Genomic DNA, 26,713 nt, shown 5'->3' with positions numbered 1-26,713 from the left:
AGCTCACCAGCCACAGACGCTTTCTTCCCAACTGAACTTAACTCATTCTATGCATGGAAACCAACCAATGAAACTACAGCTCCACAGGCAAAATAAACAGTACAGATGAGGTCAGGACCGGACCCGATGGCAACCCAGAGATAGTCTTAAGAGCGTGTGCCAGCCAGCTGGCTGCCACCTTCACAGACATTTTCAACATTGGCACAGTCTACTGTTTCTGTCTGCTTCAAAACCACAGTCATCATACCCATACCAAAGAAACCCAACATCACGTGCCTCAATTGCACTCACACCCATTGTGAAGAAGTGCTTTGAAAGACTGATCCTGTCTCGTGTTAAGGAATATCTCCCAAGAACTTTGGATCCTCACCAGTTTGCCTACCAGGCAAATCGTTCCACTGAAGATGCAATAGCACTGGCAATGCACACTGCGTTGAACCACCTGGATAGCAAGAACATCTATGTTAGAATGCTGTTCATCAATTTCAGTTCAGCATTTCCCTACTAGATTGATCTCCAATCTCAAGACCCTGTGTATCAGTCAGTCAGTCTGCAGATTTCCTCACTGGCAGGCCTTAGTCTTTTAGGATGAGCAGCTACACTTCTCCCACCCTCATCCTCAGCACAGGCTATCCACAAGGCGAGCATTCTGACCAGCTGCATCACAGTTTTGTATGGCAGCGCCAATGCTGTGTTATGAAAGGCCCTGCAAAAGGTGGAGAAAACTGCAGTCCATCACAGCATCTGCCCTCCCAGGGTACACTTGTTGTCTATTGCATTGTTTCAAGCTCTATGTTTACGCACCAGCCAAATGCATTTCATTATACAGTGTACTGCCGTAAATGTACAATGCACAATGACATTGAATTTAATTGGATTTTCTCTACTGTGCACAAGCTCAGCATTACAGGGTATCTTATCTCAGTCTGATCAGAACCCGCTGTAATTCAGCCAAAGCAATGCTAGAACTAAGCAACCCTGCAACGTCCTCATTTCCAATGTATCCTTGATTCCCATCAAGACTGGTGCAAATGCAGACCAGTTCACAAGGCCCCAAGAGTCCAACAGAGAACCGGTTCAAGAACCCGAGTTCATTTACTGGAAGAGGGGTATGGCTGGCAAAGACTACATAGTTTGGGCTAAAATGAACTCATACACAACTTTTTTTTTTTGTCCACAAATTTAATGATCTCAAATTCACCCATTAATATATGTTTTGTAATCACTTCATCTGAATCAGGGTTGCAGTTGGTCTAGAGTCTACCCAGAATGATATGGTACAAGTCAAGTTAATAATTTAAATAATACTTTTAATTAGAGATGGAAGGATCGATCGGCTATGTATCGGTATCGGCCGATTTTTAATCAAAATATGAGATCGCGATCAGCCGATATTTCTCAAATTTAGCCAGTCCCAAGCTAGCGTTTCATCCAGGAGGAGTCTCCTTAAAACCTCCCCGGTAAAGTCCCTGCAATTCCTATCCGAACTGTTAGAAAACATGTCGTCAGTCTGGCAGTTTTTTGCCTTATGTGACACAGACTCATCCAGGGCGTTTTGTAAAATTTGTAAAACCAATGTGTCTCGTGGGGGAACCGAAACAAAGTCATTTAACACTACTAATCTGATACGGCACTTAATATCCCACCTAAGGGTTTTGCGCAAACAAAACGGGAGCCGTGTTCCGGTGAAGAAATGCCAGGACCAATTCAGATGAACACAGCCAAGCCAACAGAAAAATCACGAATAGATTCCTTGTCTGAGGAATAGATCTCTCTGCGCCTTGCACAAGTGTGGATAGTGAAAGATTGTTTAGCGTCGCTTCAAATATACTGACTGAAAAGAGGAACAGACTCATCCCAGAAAGCTGAAATATTACTCTTTGTGAAAAGAAATATGCCTTTAAAACTCAACATTAAGAACCAGTAGTTCGGTAGATGGGCCTTTTTCCCATTAAAACAGGCCCGGTTGTTTAATTTCAAACTTTCCATATTTTATACCTGCTGTTTTATTTAATCTATAATTCATCCAAGACCTAATTGCACAATTTCACTGACGCTATGCAGACATTTTTTTTTATTTATTGTATAACAATAATTCAATATCTACATTTAATGGTTGCAATTTTTCGTTTTTTTATAATAACCCAGGTTCTGAGTTTAATACCTGCAATTTTGACTGTATTTATGTAATATACTGTTTTTTCGTGTTAAAATAATTAATGGTCTAAATTTAATGATTGCAGTATTTTATTAATTTGTGTACTGTTTTAAAACAATTCAAGTTCGTTTTAAAACAATTGTAAAAAGAAATATAAATCAAAACTAACGGTTGCAGTTTTTCATTTAAAATAACCCAGAATCTAATGACTGCAGTTTTGACTGCATTTAATTACATTTTGTTTTTTAATTAATGAATGGTCTAAAAGTAATCATTGTTTGAATTTATTTTTGTATTTATTGCTAATTTTATGTATTATGCAGTTTCACATGAGTTCGTTAAAAATGGTAATAAACCATTTTAGACCAAGTTTCGTGTCTTGCGTGCTAAAAATTGCTATCGGCCGATCGTGCTGAAATGTGATCAGGGATCGGAATCGGCCTCAGAAACGTTGATCGTTCCATCTCTACTTTTAATACATTGCAGGACTTCACTCACTCATACTTGCTGATAATTTTACACATCATATTCACATAACTGGGCACCAGGAGGAAACTCAGAAATTGATTCAAGACCAGGACCAAACTCAGAACAGGATCATGGAGATGTGTGGCAGCAACCTTATCTGTGTCGCCACTCTGCCACCATGATCACGATTTTACATCAGTCTTTCACCAGGTCTGATAAAAACAGGATTAATAAATTCTACAGTAGCAAACCCATCTCATTTTGCCTAACACAATGTCCCACTTGCCAAAATTTTTAAAGAAAAAGACCTTCTGTTTGTAATAAACAAATGCATTAACCAAAATTTGCGAAAACACAAATAAACAATACAGCCAGAAAGCAAGCATATTAATGATCTTTTCCAGTTAGTGCTATTAATATTTGAAAGTCACACCTCCTCTGACTGCACCCCACCAGTGAAATCTTACAGCAGAGGATTTGCTTTTCCATCTATATAAGTATCACAAACCATTCCAATCAGAAGACACATTAGATCTTACACACATATTCAATCATTATCTGTAGTTATTAGGCAAATGGAGTCTATTTTCAGTCTTTTGCGTGTACTAATAGCAATTATCAATCTTTCTGGGGCTGATGAGACTTGTAGCCTCCATGGAGAGTCTGTATATCCACAACTTTTAAAGGACGGTGATATTATGGTTGGAGGGATTTTCCCCTTTCATAGCACATGGGAAAGCCCAGAAATGTCTTTTTTGTTCAAGCCACATCCTCTGAAATGCTGGAGGTAAGTAGAAAATAAACGAGTCATGGTTGAACATGCTTTATGTGAGTATAAGGTTCTCTTTATTTAAACATCTCTATAGATCTTTGCTATTCTGTTTAAATATATTATTGTGTAGTCTTGATTTCAGAGCCTTCCAGTATTCACAGTCCTTGATATTTGCAGTAGAAGAGATTAACAACAGTTCCACATTACTGCCTGGTGTCTCACTGGGATACAAGATATTTGACTCCTGTAGTTCCATAGCTATTGGGGCTAGAATGGCCATGGCAATGGTTAATGGAAATGAGCAGACAGTCTTGGATGGACCCTGCACAAGACCAGCTCAGGTGCAAGCTATAATCGGAGAGACTTACTCATCAGTGTCAATGGCTATTGCAAATAGTATCGGAGCTTTCAGTATTCCTGTAGTAAGGAGCATATTTTAACAGAACTATTTTCAATAACACTAAATTGTTAATAACATTATATATGTTAACACTATATTTGATATATGATATAATATCATAATTAATTAATAATGATATATTATTGAATTATTTTAGGTGAATACGTTTTTACGTGAATATTTATGTAATTATGTTTTTAGATCAGTCACTATGCCACCTGTGAATGTCTCAGTGACAAAATGAAATATCCATCATTTCTGCGCACAATCCCCAGTGATTACCATCAGAGCAGAGCACTGGCAGAAATGGTCAAGCACTTTAACTGGACCTGGGTAGGGGCAATAAGAAGAGATGATGATTATGGTAACAGTGGAATGGCTGCATTTACTGAAGCTGCAGAGCAGCTGGGAATATGTTTAGAATATTCCCTTCCATTTTTCAGAACCTATTCCCGAGAAAAAGTGCTGAGGATTGTCGAACAGATCAAACGTTCCACTTCTCAAGTGATAGTTGGATTTCTTGACAACTGGGACTTGGAGAGTTTGCTGCATGTGTTTTATGAGCACAACATCACTGGATACCAGTGGGTAGGAACTGAGGCCTGGATCTTTGATTCAGAACTAGCCGCACTGGATAAGCACAACATACTGCAAGGAGCCATAGGGCTAGCAATTCCTAAAACAACAGTGACAGGTCTGAAGGAATTCATTCTGGATATATATCCTCTGAAAACAGCAGGCAGTGCGATTTTTATTGAGTTCTGGGAAGCTTTGTTTAATTGTAAATATAGAACACAAAATGATACAGATGATGTAGTGTGCACAGGCAAAGAAATTTTGTCTCATGTGGAAAACACATTTACTGACATGAGGTTGATGCCCATTTTCAGTAATGTATATAAAGCTGTATATGCTGTTGCCCATACTCTACACAAACTGCTCGGCTGCACAGAAACATGTCCTACAAAAAAGCAGCCTGATCCTTTGCCGGTGAGTTAATATGATTATGATTTTAAAGTTTATCAAGGCAACCCCATTCAACTTCACAGGCAACATGATTCAAATACTTCCATTACACATGTCAAATTGCTCAGACATTGCATTTGTGTATTCATTTTTAACTTTCAGTTTCTAAAACAACTCACAAATGTAAGTTTCAAAACAAAAGAGGGTGAAGATGTTTATTTTGATAAATATGGAGAACCTTCTGCCAAATATGAGATAATAAACTGGCAGACAAGTAAAAATCAGCATGATTTTGTTACTGTTGGAATTTTTGACTCCTCTAACCCTTTGGGTCAGTTAGCAGTAAACATGTCTTCTATTGTTTGGACACAAAATAGCAATCAGGTGAGTAGAAAATGAAAAGGTTGCATCTTGATGTTAATAAATGTATGCATTTTTAGGAAGATGAATGTTTCCCTTATATAGGTGCCGGTGTCTGTGTGCAGCAAGAGCTGTCCTCCAGGGACCAGGAAAGCTGTACAGAAAGGAAAGCCTATGTGCTGCTTTGACTGTATACCATGCGCGGAAGGAGAAATTAGTAATTTGACAGGTAAAAAAATATATATATTTTTTTACTTCTTATAGACAACATGCAAGGATGTTGGTGTTTTGTTTAACTGTTACATATGTATTGTACACTATTGTATTATTTATTTTCTCACCCTGACAGATTCTATTAAATGTGAACAATGCAATGAAGACTACTGGTCAAATCCACGCCGGGATGAATGTATAAAAAAGAAAATTGAATATCTGTCTTATGCAGAAACAATGGGAATTCTGCTGACAGCTGTTTCTATTACTGGCGCTTTTGCGACTATGATAATAGCAATCATATTCTTCAGATTTAAAAATACCCCAATTGTCAGAGCCAACAACTCAGAGCTGAGCTTCCTGCTGCTCTTCTCACTGACTCTGTGTTTCCTCTGTTCACTTACTTTCATTGGTCAGCCCTCTGAGTGGTCCTGCATGCTTCGTCACACAGCATTTGGGATCACGTTTGTCCTCTGCATCTCCTGTGTTCTGGGGAAAACAATAGTGGTGTTAATGGCCTTCAGGGCTACACTTCCAGGCAGTAATGTCATGAAGTGGTTTGGGCCTCCACAGCAGAGACTCAGTGTCCTTGCTTTTACTCTCACACAGGTTATTATTTGTGTGGGTTGGTTGACATCATCCCCTCCATTCCCTTTCAAAAACCTAAAGCACTACAAAGAGAAGATAATTCTAGAGTGTCATTTAGGTTCAGCAGTAGGATTCTGGGCTGTACTGGGTTATATAGGACTACTGGCTGTTTTGTGTTTTGTTTTGGCTTTTCTGGCACGGAAATTGCCTGATAATTTTAATGAAGCCAAGTTCATCACATTCAGTATGCTCATATTCTGTGCTGTTTGGATTACCTTTATTCCAGCCTATGTCAGCTCTCCTGGAAAGTTCACTGTAGCTGTGGAAATATTTGCCATTTTAGCTTCAAGTTTTGGTTTGTTATTCTGCATCTTTTTCCCAAAGTGTTATATAATCATACTGAAACCAGAGAAGAACACTAAAAAGCAAATTATGGGTAAATTGCCAGTTAAGTGACCTAAAAGGGAGTAAACTAAATATATACAACCCTTGCAGACTTGACAATACATGGTTACAATTAAAAATACATTATTCATAGGATTAAAAAGAACCCAGTGACATTACCATTAATGGCCTTAAAATTCTGTTTGCCACAGTGCAGTCATTTTTTTCCCAGAAATGTACAGTTTTACTGAAAACTTCACAAATTCATAATCAGAATTATTATGAAGTACTGTGATTCAGTCAAGTGGTTTATTAATGAGGAAAAAGTAGGTTAGGTTAATTAATTTAAGTTCTTTGTCTAGCTTTTAAAAAGTATACCACTGAATAAAATGTGTACAAAACAGACTATGTAGACATAGTAGAACTCAATTTTATAACTGACTCTTGTACAGGAGCTTTGGTTTTTCAGAAATCTTCATGATTTGGAACTGAGTATTAAATTATGACTTTATATTACTTTACATTGATATTTTTATGTATAACTAAATAATGAAAAAATCATTTTTGACTAATAAAAAAGAAAGAATATGTATGCATTATTTCCATTGAATTGAAATTGAACTATAAATGATGATACCCGTAAAGGATTGCAAGCAAATGTACCCACATGGTGTAGTTTGATTTAGCCAGATATATTAGCAACTTGTGAAAAAACTCCCAAAGAGATGATTATATAGTTAATGTTCTACAAACTCTGTGTAAAACTGAATATAATCTACAGAATGTGACATATATTTACAGTCACCTTTCACAATTATGAGAGTAGATATGACTCTGTAATATAATAACAACTGCGACATTAGGTGTGTGCTTAGATGCAATCCATAATATTAAAAGAAATCAAAACAATTGCTTAAATATTTTTGCTTTCAGATTTGATTTTTAGAAATATGAAAGTCCAAGATATACAAAACAGTTCACAGATATATCACTGCTGCACATTTTTAGTAACGGGTATAAAAGACTGTAGATGGTTACCCACACCGTACACTGCTCGGCTGTAGACAAAGCCTTCCAACAAAGAGGAAGCCTGACCTTCTCACTTTGAATTAATTTAAGGTTTTTGCTCCTAGTTTGAACCCACATCCCCAGGTATCTGCATCTATGTAGTAGTGACACTACCTGTTGCACAACAGTGCAAAAAAAAACCTAAAAACTGCCATTTGTGAATTAATTATTTTATTCATATAGCAATTTTCAAAAGCCCAAAGTGCATTACAATGATAGTACACAGAGCAAAGAACATCAAAGCAATACAGAGAATATCAAAACAGCACAAATAATAGAGGACATAGCCAATCACTGTGCAGCAAATAGCCACATGTAAATACCAGAATGTCAACAGGTCAACACCTGGAAACATGTCCCCAATCAACACCAACAACAGAGTCAACTGGCTGTTAGTAATAATTTTTAGCAATGAGGATCTGATCTCCGTAATCACCAACTGCTGCAATATGAATACATTCCACCGGCCGATATCTGCAGCAATCTTCAGCAAGGTTACCAAACTGCTATTCGCCAAGCAACAGCAAAAAAGGTCCTCCTCCCATATTGGTCATCAGCAGCATCCAACAGGAGCAACAACAGGATGCCAGCCACTGGCAATGACAACAGGGTCATCAAGATGACAGTGGTGACAGCTGCCAGGCAGAAGCTGATAGTTTCCACTGTTCAGCAGGCCCAGCCTTCAGCATCAGGGATAGCAAGTAGCGAAAAAGAAACCAAGCAGTCCAGAGCCCATGTGGCTAAGCATATGACAGCAGCATGATGGTTTCCATAACCACACCCCATGAGCATTCAATGGTCACAGAAATTCAGCAGAAGTTTCTTCTCTTGGAAGTTTCTGCTATTTACACACTGAGATTTGTTGATTCCCTAAATCTTTTCATGATATTATGAACTGCAGATGTAGATGTAAATTCTTTGTGTTTGCATAAAAATTAGGACAAACAAAAGGAGATGGAAGAATTGATTATTAACACAGAAATACACAGACCAGAAAAGAAACACAAAATAATATGAGCCATGCTAAGTCTAATGTAGATAAAACACTAGCCAAAGAATTTCTAAAGGCAGAATTAAACCAAGGAAAAAAATCATAAGGAATAAAAAAAAATCTAAAAACCGTTTAATAAACAAGCAAAATAATAAAATATTTATGTGGATATCCCAGCTCTGAGATATGACCTCTTTAACAGTAGGGCACGGCAGGGGAGAGACTGAATCCTAGCTATCACATACAACATGTTTTTTTCAGCCAGACTTTATAAAATATGAAATTTAAGTATTACTAAATAATGTCTGGATCCCAGCGATGCTCTGATTATTTGTCAAGTCGATATTAATTCTGGTTCATAAAATGTGGTGCTTGCTTTTAGTAATGCTTAATAAACACAGTTAAAAGATAAACTCATCAGTTTCTGTCATGATTATGTTTTCTGGTGTAAACAAGTCACTTTAATACAGGGCTTCACTTTTGAAGTTTGGTATGCACAAAAAATAACAGGTTTCAATGATAATAAACTATATTAAAATGATAAAAATATCCTTTGATTTTTGCTTAGGGCCAAATGATGAAAGGAAAGAAATCTGTCCAAAAAGGCATTTGTTGTTTATCTTGTTAAAGGGAAACAGTTTATGTATTAACTTTCAGCAGCATAGTTGCATGAACAGTAAATTCACCAGTTTTAAATCAACACTATTAGTGTTAACACTGTGAGTGTTAAATTATTACACTAACAGTGTTAACACTAAAAGTGTTGATTTAACACTGGTGAATTTACTGTGTGGGTATGGAAGCATTTGTGCTGCCAACCTGCCCCATGTGTCCTCTTTTTTGAAAATTCAAATATGGTAATAATAATGTGAGTATTGGTTCTTGATAATTTTAGGATGTAGATTCCTATAGTCTCACTCTATTATTTTTGTTTGTATGTTGTTTATGACATTTATGAATCCTTAAGCAAATACCATGGCACCATTATAAAAGTGTCTTTTTCTAATTAAAATGTTTAATCCCCTGGGGCCGAAGAAGACACTGGCGTGTCAAATTCGACATTTTGCAAGTTTAAATTAATATCTTAGTGATAACTCTCTGAATGTGTAGAAATTTATGGAAGAAAATTTGTCTCATCAGAAATATTACCACCTTTGAATTTGTAGCACTGAATTTTTAATGTTTTTGTTTGAAACTGACCAATAGAATATCAAGAAATCACTAAGAACGTTCCCATCTCTTCAGTTACCCTTCATGTTTTATTCAGTCAACGTCAGAGAAATGGCTTGAAAAAGTTTGCATGCGCTGAGGTGCCGCACATTTTGAAAGCAGCGACGAGGAGAACAGAGGGTTTTTTATTGATATAAGGAAGAGGAATACGAAAACAAATTTTATCCATTTGAAGATGGGCAACTGTATTTTATGACACAATATGGAAGCAAATCTGTCTCATCAGACTTTGAAATATTACCAGCTTTGAATTTGTAGCACTGAATTTTTTTGCGCTGAAATTATGCATCTGAATTTTGTAGTTTTTCCATGGTATGGAAGTTGTGTTCATATTTTGCCATCTAGCAGCGACAGAATGCAACTAGTGCCCCATTTAAGGTGAAAAAGAAAATCCAAATGAATCGATTGCTTATCCTTTGTATCCCGGCTGTGTACTCAGAATTTTTTAACTCGTATTTTGGCATCTGAATTTGGTCTATCGAATTTGAGCAACTTCTTTGAGCAAAATTTGTGTCATGTCCGTCTGAGCAAGAATCTTCAAGCTGGTTGAATTCCTAGCATTTGAGAAAAAATGGAATTCATTCTAATGCTAATATCATTGTTAGGAGTATGTATCACCACAGACATTGTGTTTTTTTTTGTTTGTTTGTTTCCTTTAATATATATACATATATAAGCATACTCAAATTGTTAGAGCAAATAACTCAGAGCTCTGCTTCTTGCTGTTCTGCTTGTTAACACTGCATTTCTTGTGTTCACTTATGTCCTTTTGTCAGCCTTGTGAGGGGTCTTAAATGCTTCTCCACACAGCATTAGGAATCACCTTCATTCTCTGTATCTCCTGTTTTTTTGGGGAAAATCACAGTGGTGTTAATATCATTCAGCGCTACAATTCAAAGCAGTGACATCATGAAATGGTCTGGGCCTTCACAACAAAATCTCTGTGTTCTTGCCTCATACAGGTCATTATGTGTGTGGTTTAGTTAACATTATACCCTCCATTCACAGCAAATTCACCAGTGTTAAATCTACACTATTAGTGTTAACTTAACACTAACAGTGTTGATTTAACACTGGTGAATTTGCTATGTTGCCTTACAAGAACATGAAAGAAAATACAAAGAAAGTATAATTTTAGAGTCCAGTTAAGGTTCAACAAATAGTTTCTGGGATCTATGATCTGCTGATTTATGTAGGATTTCTGGCACTGCAAGATAGCTTTAATGAAGCCACATTAAAGTTCACCACATTCAGTATGCTCATATTATGTGCCATTTAGATCACCTTTATCCCAGCATGTCAACTCACCTGGAAAATTCACTGTAGCTGTGGGGAATATTTGCCATTTAAGATTCAAGCTTTTGTTTGCTGGTCTGTTTAAAGTGAATTTAAATACATTAAAATAAATCAACATGTAGATATATGTATATATTTTTATATATTTTGTATTTATTTATATTTTATATGACAGCAAGCAGCATGCTAATTAGCTTTGTTAGAAATGACACACCCACTAACAAATAATGGGACATTGTCAAAGGCAGCATGTCCTAAACACTAGGAGTCAGACAGAAATGGTCTATAAATGAGTGAGAGTACAGGTGTTGGTTACAGGGAGGTTCCAAACACCCTATATCTAATGTTACTGCTAGAGCTTATATTGCTAATCTCCATGTCCATTCAGGCAGAGGAGCTAATGTGTAGGAGGCTTGGAACAATGCTTCAGCCTGAACTGAGCAAGGAGGGTGAATTCAACATCGGAGGTATCTTTAATTTTCGCACAGGGCAAGATGGAGAAACACTTACATTTCAGAGCTTTCCTGCACAAAGAAAGTGCAAGACGTAAGTATAACAGATAACAAACATATTTTTCTCCCACATCTTGCCTTTTATTTTACTTTTAACAATTTGTCTATTTGCAGATTCAGTTACAGGGAGATCCAGTTTGCATTCACCACCATCTTTGCAATAGAAGAGATAAATAAGAAAGCAAACATTTTACCAAACCACACACTGGGATACAAAATCTACAATGCATGTGGCTTTCCAAACATTATTGAATCTGCAATTGCACTGACGAATGGGCAAAGGCCTATTATTAATGAAATCAACTGTACCAAGGCAGACACTGTTCATGCCATCATAGGCAACTCAGCATCCACTCCAACCATGGGGTTTGCAAGGATAATTGGTCGGTTTAATATTCCAGTGGTAAGATACCTCCCTAAAGAAAGTGCAGTAAATGTGCATGGACAAAAATAATGCAGATGTCTGCAAACTGCCATGAATTTAGTCTGTATTGTTAAACTATGTTGCAACATTACTGGATATGCTCTATTATGTAAAGCTGGGATCTACTAAATTACTATGTTGTCATTTAATTAACATTGTAATCTGAAACCCAAACACACTGTCCTCTGCAACCAGATAATTGACTCTGCTGATATCTGGTTCTACTGGAATAATCTGAAATATTCGCTTTCACACTTTGTTTTCTCCCTTTTATCTGTGCACAGGTCAGTCATTTTGCAACCTGTGCTTGTCTGAGTAACAGAAAAGAGTATCCTTCTTTCTTCAGAACAATTCCCAGTGATTTCTATCAAAGCAGAGCACTGGCTCAGCTTGTCAAGTACTTTGGGTGGACCTGGGTAGGGGCCATTAGTAATAAATACGATTATGGAATAAACGGTATCAGCACATTTATCATAGCAGCCCAAGAGGAAGGGGTTTGCATAGAGTACTGGGAATCATTTACGAGTACAGATTCTGCAAGTTCAGTTGCAAGAACCGTGAATATCATAAAACACTCCACAGCAAAGGTGATAATGGCCTTCATGTCTCATGTAGAGATCAAGTTATTGGTTGATCTGTTATTTAAACAGAACATTACAGGGCTGCAGTGGATTGGGAGTGATGCTTGGATCACAGACAACACTTTGACAGAGAGTCTAGGACATACTGCTCTGATTGGCTCTGTAGGCTTCACTGTGCCCAGGGCTCAGATTCCTAAATTGGGCCCATTTCTACAGGATGTCAACCCCACACAATTTCCCAACAGCATGTTTCTTAAAGAATTCTGGGAAAGTGTGTTCAACTGCTCGCTAGTTTCAAAAGCAGGTCAAAGGAGATGTAACGGCTCTGAGCATTTAAAAAATGCTAATACATTTTTTACTGATGTATCTGACTTGAGGTTCACAAACAATGTCTATAAAGCTGTTTATGCCATTGCACATGCTTTGCATAATCTTCTTTTGTGTGAAGAAAACAAAGATCCCTTTAATAATGCAACCTGTACCAGACACATACAACCATGGCAGGTGTGTCGCTGTTCTCAAAACCCATAATGTTCAGAGGCTTGGAAAGTTAAAATATAAAAATACAATATAAATAACAGCAATCCAACATAAAAATAAACCACATTCCTTTCCCTTTCATGATTTCAGGTCTTACACTATCTGCAAACTGTTAATTTCAGTATGGGAGGAGGTGAAAATGTGTTTTTTGATGACAACGGTGATTCTCCTGCAAGATATGAATTAATAAATTTACAAAGGGCCACGAAAAGCACTATGGAGGTGGTCACCATTGGCTACTATGATGCAACCCGGCCTAAAGACCAGAAGTTTGTTATGAATGATGTCAACATTGTTTGGGCAGGAGGCAGACAAAAGGTATTTTCAAATTAGCTTTCAGATCCAACCTCAACTCCTAGGTTTAACACTCTGGTGTATTGTCATTGCATAGCCCAACATCATAAACATGTGAAAACATGTCACATTGCTGTTTATTATTGTTACTCTAAGACTATATTTTCCCTGATGTGTGGCAGGTGCCAGTGTCCGTTTGTAGTGAGCATTGTTCCCCAGGCACTAGGAAGGCTTTACAGAAAGGAAGAGCTGTCTGCTGCTATGATTGCATACCTTGTCCACCAGGTGCAATTAGCAACACAACAGGTAATGTTTTCCTGCTTGCTCTTTCAATACTTGCAGTTCACCAAAAACAGTGGAGAATAAGAGCATACATCCAATAATACACCTGAGATCCAATTAAAAATGTTTTGAAGGTTCATTTTCCATGAGGTACTCCCAGAAGCAGATATTGTAAAAATATGTCATCAATACATGTAAGCAAAGCTTGATTGATTCCAGGCTAAATTGCAAAACAATGCATGACTATTTAATTGATGTTTTCATCCAACAACAGATGCATCTGATTGCCTGAAGTGCCCTATTGAATACTGGTCAAACCAGAGAGGTGACATATGTATCAAAAAGGAAGTGGAATTCCTATCATACACAGAAATCATGGGGCTAATTTTAACATTCTGTAGCTTACTTGGGACATTTTTGGCTTCAATTATATTTGCAGTGTTTTTCCACCACAGACAAACTCCCATTGTCAGAGCCAACAATTCAGAGCTGAGCTTCCTGCTACTGTTCTCACTGGCCCTGTGTTTCCTCTGTTCACTTACATTCATTGGCCAGCCATCTGAGTGGTCCTGCATGCTTCGCCACACAGCGTTCGGCATCACCTTCGTCCTCTGCATCTCCTGTGTTCTGGGGAAAACAATAGTAGTGTTAATGGCCTTCAGGGCTACACTTCCAGGCAGTAATGTCATGAAGTGGTTTGGGCCTCCACAGCAGAGACTCAGTGTCCTTGCCTTCACTCTCATACAGGTCATTATTTGTGTGGTTTGGTTAACAATATCCCCTCCTTTCCCGTATTTGAATACAGATTATTATCAGGAAAAAGTTATATTAGAATGTAATTTAGGTTCAGCTATAGGTTTCTGGGCTGTATTGGGATATATAGGAATCCTGGCTGGGTTATGTTTTGTTTTAGCTTTTCTTGCTCGGAAACTGCCTGATAATTTTAATGAAGCCAAGTTCATCACATTCAGTATGCTCATATTCTGCACAGTTTGGGTCACCTTTATTCCAGCTTATGTCAGCTCTCCTGGAAAGTTCACTGTTGCTGTAGAGATATTTGCCATTTTGGCCTCAAGTTCTAGTTTATTATTTTGTATATTCATTCCAAAATGCTATATCATACTTTTCAGGCCAGATGAAAACACAAAGAAACATTTAATGGGAAAAATATCACATTAACAACACTATTATTAAAAAAAAACCTTCATGACTGATCTACATTCAGCATTACAACCACAGAACTGCCACGCCCCCCCCCCCCTATGGACAGAAACCTCTCTTTTTTTTTCTATAATCCCCTTTGCACGCAGTAAAGTGTATGTCTTCATCCAGATCATAGATAGAAAATGTATAACTTAATACATTTTATAAAACATAATAAAATGTAATTGAATCAAACAGAATAAGTGAATCTATAAGCATTACCAGTAGTTTTTAAACATTGCTTTTCAATTTCCACATCCTGGGTAAATGTAACTAATATGTGCTATATCACCATTGTAACAGAAGGCCATTTCTTCAGAGATTTTGGCTCAACAGCTCCATATACCTATCAACCATAACATTATTAACTCTTCCTTTCTACATTCACTTCATTCTCTCAGCTCCAAAGAACATACAGGAGAACTTTGTAGTTCTACACACACAGTCTATAGTTTATCTGTTGCTCTCCATACATTTTGGGAGCTCTTTCACCCTGTTCTTTAATGAACAGGACCACCAAGTATTACTTGGGTGGTAGATCATTCTCACTGCTGCACTGAAATAGACATGTTATTGTGTTAGGCTGGTATGCGTGGATCATACATAGCACTGCTGCTGAGATTTAAACAGTGTCCATTCACTGTCCACTCTGTTAGACACACCTACTTGTTGTCCACCCTGTAGATATAATCTCAGATAAAGTACCTGTTGCTACACAGTTTGTGTTGGTCACCCTCTAACACTTCATCAGTAGTCAGTGTATGCTGCCAATAGGATGTTGGGTTGATTGACTATTCTTACTCCAGCAGTGACAATGAGAGGTTACTCTAGCAGAACTACTGTGTAACTACAACACTACCATCATATCAGTGTTACTGCAGTGCTGAGAATGATCCACCAGCCAAATAAAACTTGTTCTGAGGTGGTCCTGTGTGGGAACTGATCGTTAAAGAACAGGGTAAATGGGAGCAAACAAGTATGCAGAGCAACAGATGGCCTACACTCTGTAACTGTAGAACTACAAAGTGCTCCTATATGGTCAATGGGGCTGAGAGTATGGACAATGAGTGTAGAAACAAGGAGATGTTCATAATGTAATTGCTTATTGGTGTATGTTACCATTCAAAGTGTACACTCTGAAATCTTAGCTTTTAGGCCAAAGCAAATAAATAAAGTAAAATAAAGCAAATTTAAAATTTTACAAAGGGGATGCATCAAGGCAAATAAATGAGATACTTGGAATGATTCCACTGTAAACGTGATGTGTTACTTTATTTATTTATGTTTATCAAATAAGAAGTTGCTGTGGAGTCAAAAGCCAAAATGTATGTGTGAGTCAGAGTGGGAGGCTTAAAAATATTCTCACCTACAACAGAGGGCAAATAAACATTTGGAAACCACTGTCATAATCAATCAAGAACAAGAGATAAATGGTTAAATACTTGTCATATTTTGCTCTACTGTAGAGTGGATGTTCCAAAAATAAATAAATAAAAATGCATAAAACAATAATTTATTTTTCTCTTTCCCCTATGTTTTTCATGCAATGACTGTATATGTTTATTATTTTTATGACCTGCCTGAGATTTGAAGAAATAACTAACTTTGAGATACTGCATATTACACAGAGCACCTGTAGACTCAATGACACATGGCAACTATATAAATATAAATAACATTATATACAGCAGCTTTTATATAAATCAAAACCAACATGCAATCTTGATACTATGCAAGACTAACCACTGAGAATTTAGGTAATTGTGATGAAAATCAAGTGGCCTTTCTGCCTTGGTCACATGGTAGAGTCTATAAAACCTGGATGTGCTTGTCTTCTGGAACTTCACCTGAGATCAGCCTCTGAGATGACAGGGGTCGCTCTAGTTCTGCTTGCTCTTTTCACAAGGGCGCCAACGCCTTGCCATGTATCACCTTACCTAGGAAAACAGCCAAACGAAAGTATTTTAGTGGTAAAAGGTGTCCAAAATAGCAAAAGCTTTTGTTTTAGTAAAGGAGAATCCAGAGTTATTTACAAATATGCAAGGTGAGTATGATTTAAATTTTCGAACTATGACACCCTTTTAATATGTTTTGTAAGTTGAACTGTTTATTACAATTATATTATGTTTCTAAATACTCAGATCAAAATAAACACTGAATGAATATAGACTACTATACATAGTATGATCACTTGTCTGACTAATTAGTTAAAATGGATCATTTATTATGCCAAATTGCATTTGTAGATCACAGGGAATTTACTATACTGAATTAATGGTGACACTGATTTATTCAATGAAATGTCTTATTTTAGGTACTCCTTACCAGAACATTGTAAGTTGCTGCATTTCATGGAGGTATGTAAAGTGAACAAGCAGTCCTTCATGGGTGTCTTTTCAGAATACCAGTGCATGTGTGTCGGCAAATCCCAGAACTGGCAGGCTCTGAGAGTCACTCTCACATCCGAGCATGTGAAAACCATGGAGACATTGCACCTGGTGAGAAAATAACAAACTCTGTAAATGCTGAATAAACTTTATATAACAACTAAATAGATTGCAATTAAATTCCTTCAATGAACATTAAAAATAGCAGTTCCCATTTTATATCTTAAACTGGTAACAATGAAGGTCTCAAAATAAAATGTATTGTCAGAAAAAATAAACATATTTGCATGTGACAGGAACCATGTGTAATACCAAGATGAAATGTGTGATATACCATTTTTTATTTGCAAATTCGACAGTAAATAACTTTTGTCAAGGACAGAACAAAATTTTCCTTATAAAACTTATGAATGTTCATGAGCTCACAAATATGGGAAGCAAATATGTCTGATTCATGACATATTATTCACAGTATCAAGGTAGTCACTGGACAAATTCGATGCATGTATTACATAAACCTAAAATGCAGTATCGTACAAATAAGACAAAGGCAGATTTAATGAACACTTGCTCATGACTCGTGATTCTCTCAAGTAATCTGAGTGAGAAAACTGTAATCGCAAATGGAAAAGTTGGCTTCATAATATCTTTCTTTACTCTGAAGTTGTTACAAAAACTAACAAATGTGTTTATCTGAATGAAAGGACCTGTTCTACAGCAGCTTGTCTGTGCCCATTTGTGTTTCTGCTGCTCTGCTCTCGGTTTGCATATTGTGTGACTGGGAGCACCGAACCTTTAATGAGTGAAATCCGAGAAATATGTGCACTTGCTAATGCAGTAGATAAGCTATCTATCTATCTATCTATCTATCTATCTATCTATCTATCTATCTATCTATCTATCTATCTATCTATCTATCTATTTATCTATTTTATTACCTATATATACACGTTTTACACATAACAGTATATTTTTTGTATTGTACTTTGTATCTTTTAATTTCTTTCAATATTTATGTTTCTATGTATACTTAACTTTTCATTACAGGAACAATCAGATGAAAGGCAAAGAACTGAAAGCTGCTTAAACACAAACGCCTATGCCCGCAATATAAATAGATGCCAAAAAGGTAATAATTGCATTATATGAACAATGTAGTTACAAATTATATATTGCCTGATATTCTCCTTTATTTTCCTTTGTTGTTCCACTGTCACAGAAGATAGTCTACTTCGACTGAAACGATTTGGGGTAATTTCGGGACTGCTGTTGACAGCTCTATCACTGTTTCTCTTATGTCATACAGAAGCTTTATTTTTCTTCAGCTATCAGCAAAGGCACAATTCTAGACACAGTGTCAGTAACATCAAACTGATTGTCCTGTTGAGTTTTACACTCTCTTTGTGTTTATTCAGTCCACTTACACTCACTCTGCAACCAACTGGATGTTCTTGCAAAGCACACCACACTGTATTTGGAATCACCTTCGTCTTCTCTATCTCCTGTGTTCTAGAGGGAAAAAAAGTGGTGTTAATGGTCTTCAGGGCTAGACTGCCATGCAGTACTGTTATGAAATGGTTTGGGCCTCAACAAGAGAGACCCAGTGTCCTTGCTTTCATCCTCTTTCAGATATGTACTTATGCAAGTAATTTTAAAGTTAATTCTCCTTTTTTAAATGGGAATATTAATCACAATCTAGAAAGAGGCTTGGGATCAGGCCTCTGGCCTTCAGCTGGTGGGTTAAGATTCAAAGTTGTGATATACTGCTTAATGGCTTGTCTAACCAGGAAATCACACTTTACTCTGGCTTTTTATTTATCGCTAAACCTACTCATTTCCATCTGTATGGAGTCTATTCCTTAGTAAAGGGTTGCAACAATGTATTTTAAAGCAGTAACCTTATTGTGGGTTAGTACATTTTGTGAAGTAATCAAAAATGCAATATTGATTTTGTCAAAAGTTAAAACAAGCCACTAATATAATGAATTTACAATTTAACACGTCTTTTACAACCGAGAGTGAGTAAGTAAGTAAGTTAATAAATAAATAGTATAATAAACAAAAAATATTTCCAATCAGGTAGGTTAAAAAAAATATCACAAAATTAATGTCATTCATTCTTGTAGCATTTTCAACTGTGAATATTAAAATCCTGTCTAGAGAAAATTTGTTTTAATAAAAAATGCAATAAAAACAAGAAAATGTGACTTGAACCATGATTTTTACTGACAAAATCACAGAGAAAATATTGCCAATGATTTTGCTGATGAACTTTATTGTAATTTCTAAACATAAACCTGTTTTCATATGTTGCAACACACTGATTCTACTTTGATAAATATATCTAGAGGGCTAGAGAGGACCTGTGAAATCCATTGTCACTTAACACCATCAAGGCTATGTTTGTTCTTGGGAAGTCCATGGTTAAGTAAGAAAGACAAAGCTGGACCTCATTCTAAATATGCTATATCAGCAAAGCTTCATCGACAGAGAATGTGTCTCGGCCTTCACTCCAGACAGTTCTCCAATAGCACATGATATAGTGGAGAATTAGACAATGACAAACAATAGAGTATTGATAAGCTGAAGTCATGTATAAAGTAAGAAGATACAAATATACAATAATAAGTATCATTTTCTAAATAATAAAAGGTTTAATTAAAAATAAAGCTGTTGTAGCAATAGTAAACATGTTTTTGTTCCAATGTTCTTTGAATGTGTTGCCAGCATCAGATTCTAAAGTTGTACATGCTTACAAAATACAGTGTCTCAAAATACAGAAATACACATATAAACTGAAAAGAGTTTGGCATAATGTAGTTTGAAATTTATACACAAGATGTGAGGGAAGGGGAACCTGTTAGGCCACAACCCCAACATGGCAACCATCTAGGACACTACTACCTTGGATTCAAATTGAGTTATAAAAGACATTAGCTCACCTGGAATCTTAGGGAGCCAAAAAGGAACACACCCTGAACATTCCATCACAGAGCATCACACACACGCTCACACCTATGGGCAATTTTACATAGCCAGTTTTTTTTTTTTTTTTGGGGGGGGGGGGAGGGGGGGGGGTTATGTTTTTTTTGTTTTTGTTTTTGTTTTTTTTTAGCATTGTGGCAGGAAATCTGAGCACTCAGACCAAACCAACACAAACACACAGAGAACATAAAAAACTCCTTACAGACTATGACTCAAGGTGTGGTTTGAACCAAAAACCCAATAACCCTGGATCTGTGTGACAGCAACAATACCACTTGTGCAACTGTGCTGTTGAATTTCATGTAAACATATTATATAGACACTAAATGGTTAGGGTATTCATGATAATCACGCTAAAATTTCTGATGATTTCGATATAATTTCAATGTAAAGGACTGCAATTACCGCAATTTGAAAAACTGACGTAATTTGCGGCATGAACCTAAGTTACAAACATGCCGCAGTAACAGAGCCAAGGTGCTCTTGAAGACTGAGGAATAGACTAATTGGCTAACTCTTGATTATCTTGTAAACACATGCATGGTTGTAAAAATGTGCTGGTATTAATTTGGTACTGGTTGGACATTTTAAAAGTCCAACACAATGTCGTATGCAAGAAAAGTACACATTCTAGCCAGAATTACATATTTACTTGTTCCGCCTTAAATGGTGCAGCACTCCTTTCCTAAATAAATGGTGCTATAATTATGTTCATGTGCTTTTTTCCCCCCAATTTAATTGTGAAGATGTTATTTCTACCTTAAACAGAGCTTGGTCAAATTTTTGCCATTATCATTTGCATTAAGTTACATTTTAAATGGTTCAAAGTTTTACTCAAACGCCTTTGTGCTCTAGAAGATATCTGAAATTAACATGTCTCTTAAAAATGGAACTTAGTATTGTCTATGCAGCAAATATTTCCAAAAAAAAAAAACCCAATAAAAACAATAACATTAACCTTAATCTCACATGATGACTTTTATAGTTTTACATAAGGCAAAGGCATAAGGAAAGACTGCAGTTTATTGTGCATGATTATATGTTGCTGCTAATTTTGTGTTGAATATAAAACTTACTGAAATTATTTCATGATTTCAGTTTGTGTGTCAGTGCTTTTTTAAACATTTTAACACATTTTAAAAATACTGATAACATGAACATTTTGGCAACTATATATATTATATTATTTTTACATACTATTTCATGTCTAGTATTGGTTCTCATGTTAAAACAGTATTTTTTGTTTTTTATGAATATGTTATAGAATGTGTTTGATATGCTGCTCATTATGTCCACTACACTACATGCTATCCTTTTCACCCATTACTAATAAAATTTCACCAAAATATCTGGCTAAATGCCAACATCACCAACATCAACAATTCTGCCTTTACATAGATGCTGCTGTACATTTTCCTGGATTTACGTGTACACAAGCTGGTGACATGGCCTAACAGTCTACTCTTTCCCTTAGTTTGTGTCTAAAATTGGATTACCCTCTGCCATATTCATTTGGGTGTTTCTTTATTTTTGAGACTACTTGTACAATAAAGCTGGTCACTGAAAACACCGGAAATGTTAAATAAATACTTTTGTCAGTTAAGTAAATGCTTAAGACAATGAACAAATAATAGATTTTAGTCTGTATTTCATTTTACAAACATCCCAACTTTTCCAGAAACAGGCTACCATCTAAGAACTTATTTCAGTATCACCTCATGTTGGAATTCTCTTTAAGACTGAATCCTTATTTATTTATTTTTATTTATGCTTTATCTCAGTCTTAAGTACTTGGATTTTCTCCAGTGCAGTTTGTTTGAAGTGATGCAGACTACAGGTGTTTATACAAAACACACAACCAATTACACAATCATGTTTTTGCAAACGACAGACTTACAATCTGTCACTTCCTATTTTAGACTGGATACAGGGAATCAACTACAGATTTTAATTATTGAAGATTAAAAAGTCATCATGTCTTCAGAAAATGTTATTCTTGAAAACAAATCTGACTATTCATTCATTCATTCATTCATTCATTCATTATCTGTAACCACTTATCCAATTCAGGGTCGCGGTGGGTCCAGAGCCTACCTGGAATCATTGGGTGCAAGGCGGGAATACACCCTGGAGGGGGCAATCTGACTATTCTTTTTGTTAAACCAATTATGGGGACAACTGAATATTATATGTATCAAAATTTTACAAATATATGTCATACTAAATTAATAAATAATGCATTCAAATTAATTGTATTATGTACTGTTTAAACATGTTCACTAAGACATATTTAAAACACACATAGCACAGTAAAACAATTTCACTCTGGGGACTACTGTATTATTGGAAGAACATCTGGTGGAGTCTATATAAGCAGGGCTTGGCAGTAGGACTGTGAAACTGCTAGAGAAAGAACAGCAAGTATAGTTAATGCTTTTAGAAAAGCTATGGATTGACTCTTACTGAAAGATTATGCAGCTACTTTAATGGAGTTTGTCTACTGAGGAAAATAAAGTATACGTAACAGGGCCTTATGAAGCAGATATATTATAAATGGTTTAGTTACTACTAAACTTTTATTTGAGGTTATTTTATATCACACAAATGTTGTTTTGCCCTTTTCTACGTGTGTAGTACAAATAATGAAGATTGTCCTAACAATTTGAGAGAGTTTATTGAAATCTGAGCAGATCAATTACTTCATAGGCATACTAACCTCTAATTTTTCCAGGAAGCCGTACAAGTTCAAGTAATGGAACACTACACATGGGGAGGCAGAAAATGTTCACCAATCTGATATTCAGCACTCAGTGGAACAGGTATCTGGATAGCCTCAGCTGAACCGCCAAGCAACTAGAACTTCTGCTGCCACAGTTTTTAATGTGGAGGTTTAACCTCATCATTCTGTCTTCTTATTTATGCATGTTTGGAATTGTTCAAAGTATATGAGTAAATCCTACAACAGAAATGTCTGAACGACTATTACAAATATGCTAAATTAATGTGAGCAAGTTAAATGTTTGTCTTTTGATATGTGGAAATCTATATTTCAATTCCTACACTATTCTCAACTTACGTTTTTTACGGAGTGATTTAATAAGAAAGCAGATGTTAACCTGATGCTGTTCAAAGAGCATTACTCTGCTTTCACAGGTGAAATAACTTGTTATATTTACCCAGTTATGTAAATATTTATGAAATAAAATATTGATGGATTTGTACTATCATGGCTATTTTCCCATGTAACATTTCTACTCACACCTAATTATTCTGTGAGGGAAGCAATGCAATTAGTTTATACTCAGTTATAATTTTGTATTACCTGTTTTGTTATACTATGGTTTAGGCATGGGCATAATTATTTATTCGATTGATTGTGAAAGTTCTGAAAATTGATTAGTAAATTAGGACAACTGATTAACTGATTAATTCATAAATATATATTTTTTTCACCATTACACTAACTCTGTATAAATGCATGTCTGCAAATGCCCTCTGCTGAAGTACAGAGGCTTACGTTTAAAAACAAAAACATGGGTCATAGGAGTGTCTTGTGTGGATGAGCTACAATGCCAAGAAACAATGGAATGACAATGTGTCGGCTACAGAAATCCTGTTCAGCAATGAACAATGCAATGGATACAAACCAGACATACACTCCTTCATTCACAAGTTATGTAAAGACTTTAAAACCTTTACTGAAAACATTACTGTCATGTTCTGTTTGGTTACCCCAAAAACAAACCACCGTTACAGTTATCTTAATGCCATGTTAATTTTATCTTATTTGTCATTTTTAGGATTAGTTATTATTAATAAAAAGCTGCCTGACCAAGATACACAATAAAATTTTCTACACTCCTTGTTCATTTTCTGAACTCAAGTGACAATACAATGCATAGTTCTAAAATTACAGACTGTTGTCCCCTTTTAAAACTGTTCTATAGCGGTCAGGACCCCCACAGGACCACCACAGGTATTATTTGGGTTGCGGACTATTCTTAGCACTTCAGTGACCCTGAATTAATGATGATCAGTGAGTTAGTGTTGCAAAGGTATGACTGGCTCAGAAACAGCAGTGCTCTTGGAAATTTTACAAACATCAGTGTCACTGCTGGACTGAGAACAGTCACCCAACAAAAAATATCCAATCAGCAGCATACTGATTAATACCAGTAAAAATCACTGTCACAGAGCTCCAGGGTCCTGTGTGGAGTTTGGTGTCATAAATGTGTGTGTGTGTGTCTGTGTGTGGTGCCCTGTGATGGAGAGGTCCCCTGCCATGTGTGTTTTTGCCTTGCACCCAATGCTTCTGGGTAGGTTCTGGACTCACCACAACACTGAAATGGTTAAAGCATTTATACATTTGTATTACCTTGCAACAGGGTTAGAATGTAATACATAATTTTAAGTCAACAAGAAAGTATTTAAGGTCTTGAACATATACTCAAAAGGTTTATTGGAAATATATTGTTATTAGTTCATTAAAGTAACATCAGGGTTTATTCTGTAAAGTTTTACACTACTTTTTTTTTTAAATGATGAACGGACAATGGCCCATTGACAGCTGAAAATCTACAAAAAAAAAAAAATAGAGACCTATTAATTGGTAATAAGTGGTAGCTAATTATGATGTCATTATAGTGGCATGAAATGGTTTTTATTACAGCCAAAACTATCATACACATAAAATGCTTTAAGTATTTCTACAAGATGTATTAATCCAGAAGATTTATTAAGTGTACATGCATACACATTAGATTTTTTGATAAAACATACATGCCCATATATCCCATTTTGTTAGAAATGAGCTTGGTTTTCAACATAATATTAATAATAATAACTATATATAACCCGAATCCTAATCCATTGCCTTTGTACTATATTTGTTCAAATATAAGGTTTTGCACATCACTGCATTCTGTTTTTATGTAAATTTTAAAATGTCCCAACTTTCTTGGGTAGTAAAATCTAATGTTATATGCTACTGATTTGTGATTTTCATTTAACCCCATGCTAAAACATGAAACAAATCACTTATTTAAAGAGTGGTCAGGCAAAAATAAGCTAAAGTTCACTATACTATTGCACTGGTTCTGCAAAAAAAAAGAAATCCCAAATTAATTTAGCACTAATTAATTTCTACATTTTCACAACACCTCTTTCTTTATATATAAAGAACTTGAATGTACTGTTAAAAAAGACCTGTTTACAAAAGACTATTAGATAGTAACGCATGCATCACTGTTCTAACTGACTAATTTAGTGCTCTGTGCATTGTTTTACGAGAAAACTGGGCATGTGTTACCATTGTTTTGCTATTTGATGGATATATGTACAGTATGTTATATGATATTTTAAAAATTATTTCTGTGATCAGGTTTGTTGGGGAAATTTGAACATTCTGAAAATTCAGTACCACTTTACAGCAAGACTACACTTATAAAGCTTTATAAATGTTTAAAACATTTGTTTAATACATGGTCATTTATTAATACCTTAAAGGTCACTAATAATACCATTTAACATTTGTAAAAAGGGAAACCTATTTTTCATCTAATAATGAAAATGTCAGAACTTGACATGGCTTCACAAATGTCAAGGTAAAGTATAAGCTGAGACTTTAGAATGTGAATTTAGTCTTTTCATATGTTAACATGCACCACATTATAGTCAGTGTCTTAAACATCCTATCTGAGGTGAATTGATTAAACTTGGTTGTTAAATAGTTAAACTTCTTAAAAAATATGCCCTGAAGCTGACAGAGTTAATGTTGACTAATAGAGAAGAAAAAGTAAGGTAAGTATTCAGAGGTCTGTGATATAACAGTGTATATAGATGTGGGTTCATTCATTCGTTCATTCATTTATTCATTAATGTATTGTCTGTAACCACTTATCCACTTCAGGGTTGTGGTGGGTCTGGAGCCTACCCGGAATCACTGGGCGCAAGGCAGGATCATACACTGGAGGGGGTGCAACACACTCACCCCAATGGACATTTTAGAGTCGCAAATCCACCTACTAACCTGTGTTTTTGGACTGTGGGAGGAAACCCACGCAGACACATGGAGTACACACCTAACTTCTTACATACAGCCACCTAGAGCAGGGATTGAACCCATAAGCCCAGGAGCATGTTATGCACTACCTGTTGTGCTGCCCAGGATGTGGGGTCACTATTTGGCAAAATCCAGTTCCCTCTTGCACTTTCTATCTGTGTGTTATAAATAATTATTAATGACATTTAATGCATTTTCAACCTAATTAATAATCATTAATAAATAGATTGTAAACCATTTATAAACTTTATAAGTATAGTCATTCTAAAGTGGTACCGAAAATGGTATAATCCTGTCCTGCCCCTAATGAAAACATTCTTAGCTCCATGTGGCACATGTCTGGTAAAACCCAGCCTACTGGAAAGACCTGACAAAGCAGAGCACCATGAGGCGTCTATAAAAGAATGAGCACTCGCTTTACCCTCTGAGCTGCGTCATGGGGAAGCTTGATATAATGCATCTATGTTTTCTGCTCTGCACTCAAACATGTACTGCATGTGAGCTGCTGGGTAAGTTTGAAATGCGAGATATGTTTAAAGAAGGAGACATC

The 26,713-nt window shown here is 36.0% G+C and overlaps 2 protein-coding genes across 2 annotated transcripts; both read left to right on the top strand.

Moving 5' to 3' along the window:
• Positions 1–3,201: 3,201 nt before the first annotated feature.
• Positions 3,202–6,381, top strand: LOC136709846 (extracellular calcium-sensing receptor-like). Its single transcript, XM_066685379.1, has 6 exons — positions 3,202–3,413; positions 3,529–3,820; positions 4,000–4,788; positions 4,927–5,148; positions 5,230–5,353; positions 5,474–6,381. Exons 1-6 carry the CDS (start codon positions 3,202–3,204, stop codon positions 6,379–6,381), a joined length of 2,547 nt encoding a protein of 848 aa, XP_066541476.1.
• Positions 6,382–11,315: 4,934 nt separating this feature from the next.
• On the top strand, positions 11,316–14,706 carry LOC136709326 (extracellular calcium-sensing receptor-like). Its single transcript, XM_066684471.1, has 6 exons — positions 11,316–11,383; positions 11,521–11,809; positions 12,115–12,915; positions 13,042–13,269; positions 13,428–13,551; positions 13,802–14,706. The coding sequence occupies exons 1-6, from the start codon at positions 11,316–11,318 to the stop codon at positions 14,704–14,706; spliced, it is 2,415 nt and encodes an 804-aa protein (XP_066540568.1).
• Positions 14,707–26,713: the final 12,007 nt, after the last annotated feature.

This window comes from Hoplias malabaricus, chromosome 11 (assembly GCF_029633855.1).
Source record: "Hoplias malabaricus isolate fHopMal1 chromosome 11, fHopMal1.hap1, whole genome shotgun sequence".
Classification (NCBI taxonomy): Eukaryota; Metazoa; Chordata; class Actinopteri; order Characiformes; family Erythrinidae; genus Hoplias; species Hoplias malabaricus.
This window is presented reverse-complemented; position numbering and strand designations above follow the sequence as displayed.